The sequence below is a fragment of the Rhinoraja longicauda genome, unplaced genomic scaffold (assembly GCF_053455715.1).
Source record: "Rhinoraja longicauda isolate Sanriku21f unplaced genomic scaffold, sRhiLon1.1 Scf000451, whole genome shotgun sequence".
In the NCBI taxonomy this organism is placed as follows: Eukaryota; Metazoa; Chordata; class Chondrichthyes; order Rajiformes; family Arhynchobatidae; genus Rhinoraja; species Rhinoraja longicauda.
In genome coordinates this window covers 481-14,218 of record NW_027601668.1, presented here as the reverse complement: position 1 = coordinate 14,218, position 13,738 = coordinate 481, and the positions used below count along the sequence as shown (strand labels likewise).

The 13,738-nt window shown below is 40.1% G+C and overlaps 1 protein-coding gene across 1 annotated transcript in view; it reads right to left on the bottom strand.

Annotated features, from left to right (window-relative positions):
- The window catches only part of LOC144590991 (TALPID3 protein-like), a gene marked incomplete at both ends in the record, with an annotated part of 74,924 nt that extends 64,498 nt beyond the window's left edge, over nucleotides 1-10,426 (bottom strand). Inside the window, 2 exons of the mRNA XM_078395340.1 lie at nucleotides 2,907-3,063; nucleotides 10,371-10,426. Coding sequence (XP_078251466.1) covers nucleotides 2,907-3,063; nucleotides 10,371-10,426 — 213 coding nt within the window. The remainder of the gene's footprint in view (nucleotides 1-2,906; nucleotides 3,064-10,370) is intronic.
- Nucleotides 10,427-13,738: the final 3,312 nt, after the last annotated feature.

Sequence of the window (13,738 nt, the reverse complement as noted above, 5' to 3'; positions counted from 1 at the left end):
CTTTCCTTTGTTGCAATAACTGACGAGGATTATGCATCCTTCAACTTATTTTTTATCTGTATTTTGTCTACAAAGGCTATGTAGTCTCCAAATGCTTCCAAGTATTTTATAATTTTCTCCAATTTTCCTATGATGACAAAATATGTCAACGTTATATATTGTGTAAACATGCTGTATACAGAATTCTTTGAATTAGACCTACTTAGACGCTGCAAATTCCCATTATTTTTAATACAATTTTCTACATCACTGTGATTTAACATATTTGCAAGAAGAATTGCAATGAATTTACATAATCTGGCATATAACGGAAAATATTGCAAATTGACACCCAAGAGTGCTAAGAAAGCAATATACTGATACAGGCGTTCAAGAAAAATAAAATCTGAGCTGATTTAATGGCTATATACCAATAATGTTTGTGAATGACTAAATAGCTTACATTTAGGTTGTTTTCCTGATGCATGCGATTAATAATCAGAGCAATCCCAAAATATTTGTGATGTATATTTGCAGATGGGTATCATAGGCAACATAATAGAAATGTAATATTACCATAAATTAAGAAAGCTAATAGCTTGTATATTTATTGTACATTATGCATGGGGCATTTTCAGACCCTCAGTTATTACCACCAAACTGATCATTATCATTTCAATATTCTGCCACTTTTATTTCAGTAAAATGCAAATTCTTTGTTCGATATAATAAGCAGAGTAGCCTTATGCTCACTCAGCAAGAAATTAAACTATTTGTATCTGGGGTTTTTTAAAGTATAAATTGTGCACAAATAGCAAAATTTGCCTCTTTTAAAGTCTTTACATTCATTTCTGTTGCGTCCATTAGTTGATTGGATCAGGTACTCCTTGTTACAATTCGCCAGAATATAGGTTTCATTTGCCTGCTGTAGTTTTCTTGTGAAGTGATAAAACAAATGCGTACAACTTGATTTAAATGCTTAATAATAAATACTGGATCAAAAGTTTGCACCACAGAATCTGCTTCCCATCAAGTTCTCTTTTACTTCCCCTCTGGATTTCACATTCTCCCGCACCATTACCAGCACAGTTCTGTGCAACCTTCATTCTGGCATTTGCCCATAATTAGCATCCATTTAAAATATTAAAAATGGCTAACATTCAATGTTTGGGCAAGTATTCTTTGTTACCAGCTCTTTCCAATGCATTTAGTTCATGCTACAACCATTTTTACAAAGAGAAGCAACAAGGTTACGGTGGTGCAGCGGTAGAGTTGCTGCCTTTCAGTGAATGCAACGCCGAACTGCTGGGTTCGATCCCGACTATGGGTGCTGTCTGTACGGAGTTTGTATGTTCTCCCCGTGACCTGCGTGGGTTTTCTCTGAGATCTTCGGTTTCCTCCCACACTCCAAAGACGTACAGGTTTGTAGCTTAATTGGCTTGGCAAATGTAAGAATTGTCCTTAGTGGGTGTAGGATAGTGTTATTGTGCAGGGATCGCTGGTTGGCGCGGACCCGGTGGGCCAAAGGGCCTGTTTCCGCACTGTATCTCTAAATTAAACAAATTATATATATATTGAATTATCTTATATATTTAACTGATTTAATAATGTAATCAAAATTATTTTCTGCTAAGTAACAGATGGCTGGAGGATAAGCCACTGATATGAATAAATGCCTTGTGAATATTTACATCTGTAGATTCACAACTGCAGATTTTGAAAATCTGAAATTAAAACAGAGAATGCAGAAACACTCAGCAGGTAAGGCAGCATCCAGGACAGAAAAGGAGGTACCGTCAATATTAATCACCCCAAAATATTGACACAAAAGATGAATCCTCCATTGTTTGCTGTCACCTGTGGTTTTACTGTAGCATTTTTGCCTGAGATGGAAAGTTGCCTGTTCAAAGAGACTTACAAAGCACAAATATCCTGGCTGACATTCGTGCTGGGATTTTGGATGAAGCACTAAAATGAGAAAATAATGGCGTCATCAAATTTGTGGAAAAGACATTCACATTATAGTTTGGGAAAAATATGGTTTAGGTTTATTATTGTCATGTGTTCTGAGGTAGTGCAAAGATAGCTGTTTTGCACACTTCCAAATCAGATCAGATAATACTATACATAAATACAATCAAGCCAAACTCAAGGATAAGGGGTCAAGCGAAAGAAACAATACAGAGTGTAGAATATAGTTTCTGCATTGTCCGACAAAGCCTAATATCCAAATGAGGTAGAGGAGAATTGGACTGTACCCTAGTTTATGGAAGGACTGTTCAGAAAGCAACAACAATGGGGAAGAAGCTGTTTCTCAGTCCAGTGGTATGCACTTTGAAGCTTCTGTATCTTCTGCCCGAAGTGAGCAGGGAGGAAGAATAGGAATAACAGGGGTAGGAAAGGTCTTTGATTATGTTGGCAGCTTTCCCGAGGCAGCGTGAGGTAGATAGTATATCGTCAAAGATGGGGAGTCTGGTCGGTCGGAAAAGAGCTTTCCCTGCACACCTTTTTTTTCCCTTAATCGACATTAAGAACAGATTAATGAAGCATTTTAAAACGAATGTCTGTGTGGATGCTTGCTATTCTCATTGTGACTGTCATGTTTCCTGCACTGCTCCAGAAATGTCCTGAAAAAATATTTCATCAGCTGTAAAATACTTTGAGACACCCTGTGAGGAACATGAAAGGCATTTAAAATGCAAGTCATCTTTTATACATCTTTACCAGCCGACACGGTGAGTGTTTCCTGCATTTCTACTCCAATGTCATTCATTCATTTTATTATCCATTCCAGGAACAGGCTGACCAGCTATTTGTGTGGATCGAATTCTGATATAGCTTTCTCTGTTTGTTTTCAAATTTCCTAAACAAGCATTTGCAGTGAAGAATTGCCGCTTCAAGCAATGTGTTGTTCATTGTTTCATTACCTGTAGAATGTCATGCATTTCCCCATTCAGTCTGCCAAGGTCACACAGCACATCAGTAGCTCTCTGTGCAATTGCACTGGCTTTGCAAGCTGCTGATCCAGAACCCCTAGAGGCGTCTACAAAGGTTGCAAACGATTCAGTCAGCGGGTTGCTTGAGCTACAAAAAAAAAAGAAAATGAAATTCACCAACTAAAAACTGACATCGGTTACATCCAGACATATATTAACCCTTAACAGATTCGTGCAATTTCGACATGTTTGGAAATGTTATAATAACGAATGAAATTTTAAACCATGCTAAGTCATTACAAGAAACATTACATATTGTGCATGCCTGGGCATATTTATTGCGTTATCCTGCTTTGGCTACTGTCTGTGTGGAATTTGCACGTTCTCCCTGTGACTGTGTGGGTTTCCTCCGGGTGCTCCGTTTTCCTTCCACATCCCAAGGACGTATGGGTTTGCATGTTAATTGGCCACTGGAAAATTGCCCATAGTGTGCAGGTAGTAGATTAGAAAGTGGAATAATAAAAAACTAGTGTGAATGGGTGATCAATGATCAGTGTGGACCCAGTGAGGGGCCCACCAAGCCATGCTCTCTCTCTAAACTAATCTCATTCCTTCCTGCCTGGACCTATCCTTTCCACTTGTATCTGTGACATCCCTAATACTCTTCACTGCTTCAACAGTTTCCATTTCTCTGATGCCAAGTGGCTAATCTTCATGGGCATAAAATCTCTCCTCCCCTCCATCCAAAATCAGGAGGTCTGAGGCCGTCTGCTTCCTCATTGAACAGCGCACCAACCAGATCCTCACTACCTACACACCCATTTGGCTGGATTAACTTGTTCTTCAACACTCAATTTCTCCAGACCGAAGTGTAACAGTGAGAACTGGCATGGGCCAAGCCCTGTCTTGGTTTCAGTCTTCTTTGAGCCTACCTCCTCAGCTCTTTTTTTCCACGGCATCAATACAGTGCTGTTGCTTCCTGCACTCAAACAGAACTCAACAATTTCATTACTGCCAATGTCTACCCTGCTCTCACTTTTACATGGTCCATCTGTGACCCTTCCGTCCTTTTCTGAGTTTCTCCATCTTCATTTCAGAGCATGGGGTGGCAACAAACATCTATATACTAAAACTCTCGTTTGTTATCTTGTTTGTGACTGAACTTCAGTCAAAACGGTACACGATAGCGCCACAATTTTAGGCCCACCTTACTCACCATTGTCACTTTAGTGATAATGCAAGTAGTTTTATTGAAATCGGTGTTATATTTTTAAAGTTATTCACATTTTAAAGTTTAAAAGGAGGGGAGGGGGAGGGAGGGAAGGGGGGAGAAGGGAGGGAGGGGTTGAGGAGACAGCGAAGGGGGGGGGGGAGGACAGGGTGGTGCACCAATGTAGGAGAGGTTTGGGCCGAACGGGTCCACTTGGTCTAGTTAATTACAAACCTACAGATTTCCACCCATTCCCTCCCGTATATATACCCTCCCATCCTGCCTCCATTCCATTGTCTCAGTTCCTCTGTCTCTGTTGTATTTACCTCCCTCACTTCTACATAGGTGGAAGGAGACAGCCTCCTTCTTCCCAATCTGGGCTTTCCCTTCACCATAGTTTACATTGCCCTTGACTCATCTCATCCTTCTTCCACAGCTCACTCTTAACCCCTCTCTGGCTGGACAGAACAAGAACAAAGTTCCTCAGCCCTTCCACTTCTGCATCAGCCTCTGCATTCAACAGATCACAAATTTCAGTCAGCTCAAGCAAGATTGGATAAGGATGTCAAGCTAAAAAGGGATTAGAAATGGTGCAACATGATGTTACCAAGATTCGAGGGCTTGAGCTATAAGGTGAAGCTCTAAAGGCTGGGATTTTATTCTCTGGGGTGTAAGAGGCTGAGGAGTGACCTTGTTGAAGGATACAAAATCATGAGAGGCAAAGGTAAGTTGAATGATCAGTGTTTTTTCCCAGGGTACAGTAGTCCAGTAGTCCAAAGGTTTAAGGTGAGAGAGGAAAGACTTAAAAGAGGTCAGCAATCATGGCTTCCGTCTCTCATGGATATTCATGTGTTCTACCCAATTCCTCTCCCATCTTCTCTACCACTGAAAACTCACTGTTTTGTTCACTCTTTCAGTTATGACAAATGGACTTTGACCTGAAATGGCAACTCTTGTTGCCTGACATGTTCAGTCTTTATGGCATTTTCTGTGTTTGTTTCAGATTTCATACATCTGCAGATTTCATACATCTGCAGATATTTTGATATCCAGAAAAAAAATCATTAAACATTATTGCAAAATAATGATGACCAATTTTAGTTATAAGCTTGACTTTCAGTTAGTGAAGCATTTCACTAATTATGCTATTTGTTTATTAATTTTGCAACCATCTTTATATTTACATTGTCTAATTAGTAAACCCAATCTATGACAATAAGGTTTGAATAGAAACAAAATCAGTGTTGTGTAGAACACATGTCCATTGTATTATACATCATTGGATTAACTACACACAATTCATATTCTTACGTCCATTTGTTATCAATTGAAGTATAACTCATTGCATCACATAACATGTGATCTTATAAAATTGGTTATTGCCTCACGTCCTGAAAGCAATCGATTTCAACCATAGCAGCAGAAAAACAATCTTTACTTTTAATATATGAACAATATAAAATATTGGTACATTCACCTTTCTTTTGTTTTTCATGTTTGAAATGGTGCATTTTCTGTATTTTCTGTAAAGTTTAATAAAACTGAACTGCATAGCACAATAAATTGCAGATGCCGGACCTTGTATAAAACACAAAGTGCTGGAAACGCAGGGGTCAGGCAGCATCTCTGGAGAACATAGGTAGGTGATGTTTCAGGTCAGGGCCCTGTGTTAAGCGAAGTTCAGTTGCTGATAGCATTAACAAGAGAATGGGCTAAATACTCACATTAGAATTAAGTTTAAAATTTAAATGGAATGGATAGAAACTTTGTGTCTTAAATAACAATAAGCCCGCTTAAATGGAAAGATAAAGTGCACATCAATGCCCACAGTTTCCTACAGTTCACGTTCATGGTTTGAGCAGATGGAATTGAAATTTGTTAAATTGCTCACAACCTGTGTGGTTCTCACACATTTCCCAACAGTACACCATTTAGCAACTCTGCACAAAACTCCAATTAACTTTCTTTTTCAGGATTGGTGGGAGCTGAAGCATAAAAGATCATGGGGTAACACAGCATAAATCAGGAAAGAGAATTTAATTTGAACCTCTGCAAAAGGAATGAGCAGTGTAATGAAAATCGGAAACAACCCAGGGTACCTGTTTTAAAAAAAAATGCTTCTTTCAGCTTAACTTAATCAAATAGATCCTGCAGCCCAACACAACAATGCAGATCATGTGTCGGCAGATGAGATTAGTTTATCTCAGCATTATGTTCAGCACAGACATAAGAAGGGCTGAAGGGCCTGTTCCAGTATAAAACTTTTCCATGTTCTTTATTCTATGTTGTACCCTTTACTCTATGTTGTCCTCACCCTCAATGACTTCTCTTTTGACTCCTCTCACTTCTTCCAAGTTAAAGGTGTAGCCATGGGCACTTGCATGAGCCCCAACTCTGCCTGCCTTTTTGTCAGTTACATCAAACAGTCCATGTTTTAGAAATACACTGCCCGATTCCTCAACTCTTTCTCTGCTCCATCAACGACGGCATTGGGTCAGCCTCCTGCACAGAGAAGGTGGATTTCATTAACCACCGCTAACTTCAACCCAGCCCTCAAATTCATCTGGACTATCCCTAACACCCCTTTCTTGATCTCTCTGTCTCCATCACAGGGACAGACTATTGACTGATGTCTATTATAAACCGACCAACTCCCACAGTTAACTGGATTATGCTTATTCCCACCCAGCCAATTGCAAAGACACTATTCCCAACTCTCAATTCATATGTCTTTGCTGCATCACTCCCAAGATGAGGCTTTTCATTCTGGGAATTGAGGAGATAGAAACAGGTAGTGCAGGGCTGGAGAATGATAAGGTTGGAGGCTGTGCAGGAGAGATGGCCAGAGGCGATGAAATCGGTAATAAGCTGGAAGATAATGGCCTGGTGTTCATCTGTGAGGTCATGGTCAAGGGGTAGGTATGAGGTGTAAGAGAACTGGCGCCTGTATAATGCCTCAGCATTATAGTTATGAGCACACCAGCCTACAAAAGCATCTCCTTTGTCAGCAGGTTTAATAACGTTGGGATTGTTGCTGAGTGAATGGAGGGCTTTGTGTTCAAAGGGGGTAAGATTGGAATGGATAAGGGGAGTGTTCATCTGCGAGGTCATGATCAAGGAGTAGGTATGAGGAGGTGTACGAGAGCTGGCGTCTGTATAATTGTTGTTGCGCTGGCAGTTGGAAATAAAAAGGTTCAGAGAGGGTAGAAGGCTGGCAGGGGAGTCCACGAGGAGGAGGAATGATGGAGACAGGAGAAGAGGGTCATCACTGGGCAACATAGAATCCTTACTAAAAAAATCTATTCATGTGCACAGATTAAAAACATTCTTGGTAGTTTTGACTGATAGCTTCAGCTACAAACCGTCATTTCACAGAGTCCGTCAACATGCCCACAATGCCAGGAAGACTGACCTGGATATTTCGACATTGAGCTTGTTACAAGATACAAAGGTCAGACTTCAGAAGTATGATTTGTTTTTTAAAAAAAAGAAACACATGCAGCAGTATTTAACCCAAGCCAAGACGTGGGAACACAGATCTACTGGATGTATAAATCACCATTGTTGAAGTTGGTTTGTCACCAGTTATGTATATAGCATCAAAGCAAAGGTTTTCTGACAAAAACAATTGCATCCAAGGTATTTCTCATTGACGGAAGTACACAAGCAAATTTGGAGACCAATTACCTTTTTAACCCATGGATTTGACAGTAGCCAACTCCTGCTAAAATCGTCCAAGCCAAATCTTTACCCAGTAACCCAGTCTATAGATACCAATTGGTTGAAGACTATAATATACTTGTGTTGCTAATATTTGATTGCTGAAATTAATAAAGTACCAATGCATATTTTCCCTTCATCCACTCAGGGACCAATCACACCAATGACTTTGAAGCAAAAGAATAATTTTCATGATTGATAATTAGTTGCAGTCAAGAATGTTTAATTATCATATGCACAAGGAGAGGTTAGACAACGGAATGCTTTCCAAGCGTTTTCCATAGATCGCTGGAGGTTGAGGGGAGACTTGATAGAAGTATATAAAATGATGAGAGACATTGATCGGGTCAGAACCTTTTTTCACCAGAGTGGAATTGTCAAAGGGCATTGTCTGCAGTCTAGTAAGTAATTCTTACTTGCTGCAGCAGCATAACAGGTTTATAATATAATACACGTGAATAATATATAATAAACAAAATTCAATAAATTATGAATCCAAATACTAGATCAAAAAAAGTCCAAAGTCCTTTGTGCAACCAAAGATAGATGTTGCAACTAATTAATTAAATTACATCTTAACTTTGAGCTGTATCCATTGAAATATTGAAGACCATGCCCTCCCAAAATCAGCTGTTTCCTTTGATAAATGTGAAACAATTAAAAAGCATGTGCCTGTTTTTTCCAATTAAACCCAGAGCTTCTTGGCCAATTGTCCTATCCGTATTGCACCTTGAAGATTTATGGGATGCCAGTGGCTCAGAAATCAGAATAGTAATCGGTTTGGAAGAAGATTGCCCTTGATTCCCATTTTAATAGCTACGAGACGGGCGTGCACCCGCTGGATGAAAATCGCTGCTGCGGGCAGTCCTGCGGGCACGACAACCACCGTTGGGTGGAAACCTTTCCTGCAGGCCCGGCAACCGTCCGCAACTGACCCGCTGGGTACAAATCTCTGCTGCAGGCGGTCCTGCGGGCACGGCAACCCCCGTTGGGTGGAAACCTCTCCTGCGAACCAGGCCACCCTCCCCCAACTGACAATGTGTGGACCCTTTGCCAGCCGGGGAATGTCCCCCGGGGCTGTGGGCGGGCGAGAGGGGCGAGGGAGCCACTCACCTCGGCCCCGTGAGGCCAGTGCTGTGGGCAGAGCGAGCTGTGGGTCCAAAAGGTCTCCTGCAGCTTGGCGGTGAACGGCCATCTTGTTTGACCCTGTGTCACTGCGCTGCACGACGGGAGGAAGGTCAGGCACGGGGCATACCGGTATGGGCCCCGGTCCCCCCGGCAGGGGGGGGGGGAGGGAGTGCGTATATTAAGTTCCACTCCCCCACCCCTTATTGGCTGCCGCTCCCGTCACTCTAGCGGGTACCGCCCCCTCCTATTGTGAAGTCTCCCCACCTCATTGGCCGCCGCTCTGCATGCCCCGGCCTCTCCCCTAAATGGCCGCCACTCCCGTCACTCGGGCGGGTCCCGACCCCCTCCCATTGTGACGTCGAAAACGGCTGACGGACAGTGCATGGTGAAAAGGGATTTGTTAAAGTTTAAAAAGTGATTTTTTTAAGTTTAAAAATGTGCAGAGATGATGTACAGAGATGTCCAATGATATTGGATGAAGGAGTCCCCCCATTACAATTGAAAAGCTCATTCAGGATCGCAGCATGCATCTGGTTCCTATAAAATCAGTATTCACTGCTTTATGGAAAGGAAAGAAGACAAAAATGTGAGAAAACATATGTAACAAAAATAGTATTTAGGCTGCACTTCCTACAATTTACATTCAATTATCTCTTTAAGCTGATTAAATACAGCTGAAAACTGGATAGTCAATCGTATGATTTTTACCAAGCCAATTGTAGGTCACAAAATATTTAACTGTAATATTGTTGCCTGCCCTTTTCTGTTCATTTATTTTTTTGAGAAAAGAATCTGGAGGCATCAGTGTATTGCTATGGAAATCTGATTGAAACCAGCACTTCCAATTCCTCTGCAAATGGTAAACAGCTTTTGCCTCAGGGGAATTTCCACTTGGAGTTCGAAGCAGCTTCCAATAACAAACATGAATGTGCCTAGCAATCCGCTATACACAATTTACACACTGCACGTTAAATGGTTCATCAGTCAGTGAATCCAGGTTTTAAGTCCTGTATATCACGTTGCACTTCAGTCACGAAAAACATTTTGTTGATATATGCTGCATATCGAGACAGCAAACAGATTGTCAGGCTGAAACCATCAGCCCTATAACACTCTTCACACACTCGTATCTGCATAAACTAAATTTAGATAGTGGCAATATACAAAACCAAACAATATGCTGTTACATGTCACAGTGTACCTGCAAAAGCCAAGCAATTTAAAATAAATCCATAAAGTGGATGACAAAACCTAATACAATTATAGTCAAAAGAAATTATTTTGGAAAGTGTCCAACAAGGACAAGGCTACATTAACCATGCATATGCAAACAAGTATGTGTTTGTGGCCTGGACAAAACAAAAAATGCAGAGGATATTACATTTCCCTTTACTAACCTCTTTATGAAGCACATTGTTGTTGGAACAGCAGACTCTTTCATTGGCAGGTTACCCTACCCCAAATTCAATGCAAAAACCATGACTATAATAATGCAAAATGGATTCCTTCAGACATTCTAGTTTATTCCTAGGTAGATTCATGTTTCTCTCTAAATAGCCACGAATAATATAAATGTAAAGCTGATTTCTTTTTCCTTAAGCAGTATTTGGATTTTAGTGTGTACAACATTTCAACAAGACAATGAAAATAAAGATATGCTCATTCCCACAGCCAAAGCGGGACTTAATCTCCTTAAAATTAACTTCAATGACATTACAAGCATTCACAGAAAATTCCAGGTTTAGGTTAAGCAACGTGCTGTATTCTTGTTGAACCATTTAGTTTGTCATGCTCAGTGGATGGCTCAATTAATGAGTCCAGTGCATATCTGAACCATACAATAACTGAAAATGTCCCTGTTTCATAATAGCAAATTCAGGCAACAAGACAAAAACAGATATTTGTACAGATGACAAAAAGTTTGATCAAAGATAGATTTCAAGTAACATCTTAAAAGATTAGAGAGCTGTAAAAGGATTAGGCAAGAAAATTCCAGAGCTTGGGGCTGAGGCAATTGCAGGTTTAACTGCAGGGGGGGGAGGGGAAGCGAAGCTTGATAGGTCCTTGTCCCGGACTCATTATCCTATTGCTTAAGCTTGAAATGTAGTTGCTGGGTGGACAGGGAAAGAACCAAAGAGTTTTAATGGGAAAAAAACAACACATTTGAATGTCCATAGCTTTTCTTTGGCTAATTGACATTTTAAATGCCATTCAAAAGTTCCACTGATTAAGTCACAATCAGCTCCGACATTGTAAAAAGTAACAAACACAGATACTGGATAATAGATGCCTTGTTTTCATTTTTTTCTGAATAAATAAATAAATGTGTTTCTCTGGCAGATATGGCTTTTGTTGTTTTTACTGGATGTGTGGAATTGGTGAAATACGTTGTGTCCATTTTTTAATTAAAATTTGATGAAAATTATTCTCAGTGCAATTGATTACTTACGATTATTTCCAGTATTTTATTTGTACCTTTCTTGAACCGAGCCAGTCATTTTAAAAAAAATCATCAAGGGATCAAATATTTCATTCATAACACAGTCTCGGCCCAAACTCCGCCAGCGAGTCACAGTACAAATGTCACCTCTGGTTTTCTGAATAACAAACAACAGCATAAAATTGACTTTCCACATTCAATCTCAGCAGGCTTGAAAAAAAAGCCTGTCTATCAGGCTGTTGAGATAGTATATGGAATCATAAATTGCTATATCTCAGAAGGAGGCTATTCAGCCCATTGAGTCTATGCCAGCTTCTGCGCAACTGTCTAATTTTCCCATTCCACCATTTTCAACCTGCAATCCTGCAATCCCCCCCCCAACTTTCCTAGATTTATTTCCTATGACACAATATCCTGGAAATAGTATTTCACTCTGGAGCTAGCCATGCCTTTAGCCAAGATGCTCAATTGTAGTAACAACTCTGGCATCCACCCATCAATATGGAAAATTGCCCAGGCGAGGGCCATCCAAAAAATGAACAAATCTAATCCATTTTATTACTGACTTATCAGTCTACTCTCAGATATTAGCAGAATTAATGGAAGTTGCTGTCAACAGTGCCATCAAGTGACAATCATTCGCCCATAACCTACTCGCCAATGTTATATTAGGTTTCACCGGGATCACTTGACGAGAGAATCTTGGTCCCAAACATGAACTAGAGAGCTGGGGTGAGATGAGAATGAAAATTCTTAAAAAACATGCCATGAGGATATTACTTAAGAGACCTAGATGGTGTAGTGCAAGTGAAATGCTTGTGGCTGCAGGAGGTTATACCCTACAAGCCGTGCTAAGAAATTTAATGTATACATTTATTTGCCGAATTAATGACTCTGAAAATTAGATCATCTTGGCATTATCACTAATAAGGTTTAGTACTACACGCTACCAATCACAGTTGTGGAGACATTGGTATAGTTGTCTCGTTGTTGATCACTGATGGCTGATGCTTTAAACCATGCATTGTGCTTGTATGTAATTTATTGTGCTATTGTTAGTAATTTGTTAGTAACTTACTGAGCTTTTGTATGTAATGTATTGTGCTTCTGTATGTTTATAATATGTAATGTCTTGGCTTTTATCTGGACCTTGAGTCTGTAATAAAGTATTGAGTGATTGAGTGTTAGATCCAGTGTGGCATCAAGGAGCCCTGGTAAAACTGATATAATTGGGCAAGAGAAAGCATTTCCTTTCTGTAGTAAATGTTCACATTCAAAGTCTTCTTGCAGTTAATATAATTCCCCTCACTGTTGACGCTGCTTCCCTATTTTGAGCCATGTTGAAAATTTACTCTGCCTGCCCATATCCAAATCACTAATGCACATCGAAGAAAGCAGGAGTCCAAGCAATGATCCAGGGGAAAACCACAGTTCACCATTCCATGGTCTGTTTTTTTTCCTCAGCCAATTTCTCAAACGGGCTGCCGATAATCCTTTCCTTTCGTGGACTTCATGTATGTGGTTGATTTACACAAAGATAAAGCATGGCCCAGATAAAAAATAAATTCTAGTGATGATGCTTACATTTTGTGATTAAAAATAATATATATATATTCATTTATGGGGACAGGTTTATCAAACAGAAGATATTACAACATGTTGTTCAACTACCGTTACTAACTGCAGACCACAAGCTTCTCTTACATCTGGAAGAACTTGCTAAGAGTCTGAAAGCATTTAAGTTCCACTGGATTTTCCTAAATTCATTAGATTTTTGAACATCTGCTGTTTCTGAAGTATGTTACAAATATTTTAATGAAAATACACATGCATCATTAACAATCACATGGATTTTAAAAAGGGAAGTGTAATGACTACACGATATTTCTCTTTTATTTGCCTTCAGTTCTTTCTCTGCTCCCAGTTACTTGCTCAGACCAAACAAAAATAAAAAGTGCTGGAGTAATTTAGCAGCTCAGGCATTCGCTTTGTGACTTTTTTTTGTAAACCAGCACCTGCAGTTCCTTATTTCTATAAAATCATCAGTAGACCTGTGTTATCCCAAACTGAGTTTAAATCCTATGAACACTAATCACTGAGATTGGCTAATTCCATTTCTAGACCAATTATCCTTCCATGCACACTGCGAGTTTCTCATTTGCAACTCAGTAGCTGCCAGGCTCATCTCTCTCCTCACTCAGGGCCGGATTAACAGAGTAGCAAAAGTAGCATTTGCTACGGGCCCCGCGCTAAATGCTTGAAATCGGCATCCCACTGAGGGACGCTGTGTTGCACGCGCCACTCCCCAACCACCATGGTTAGAAT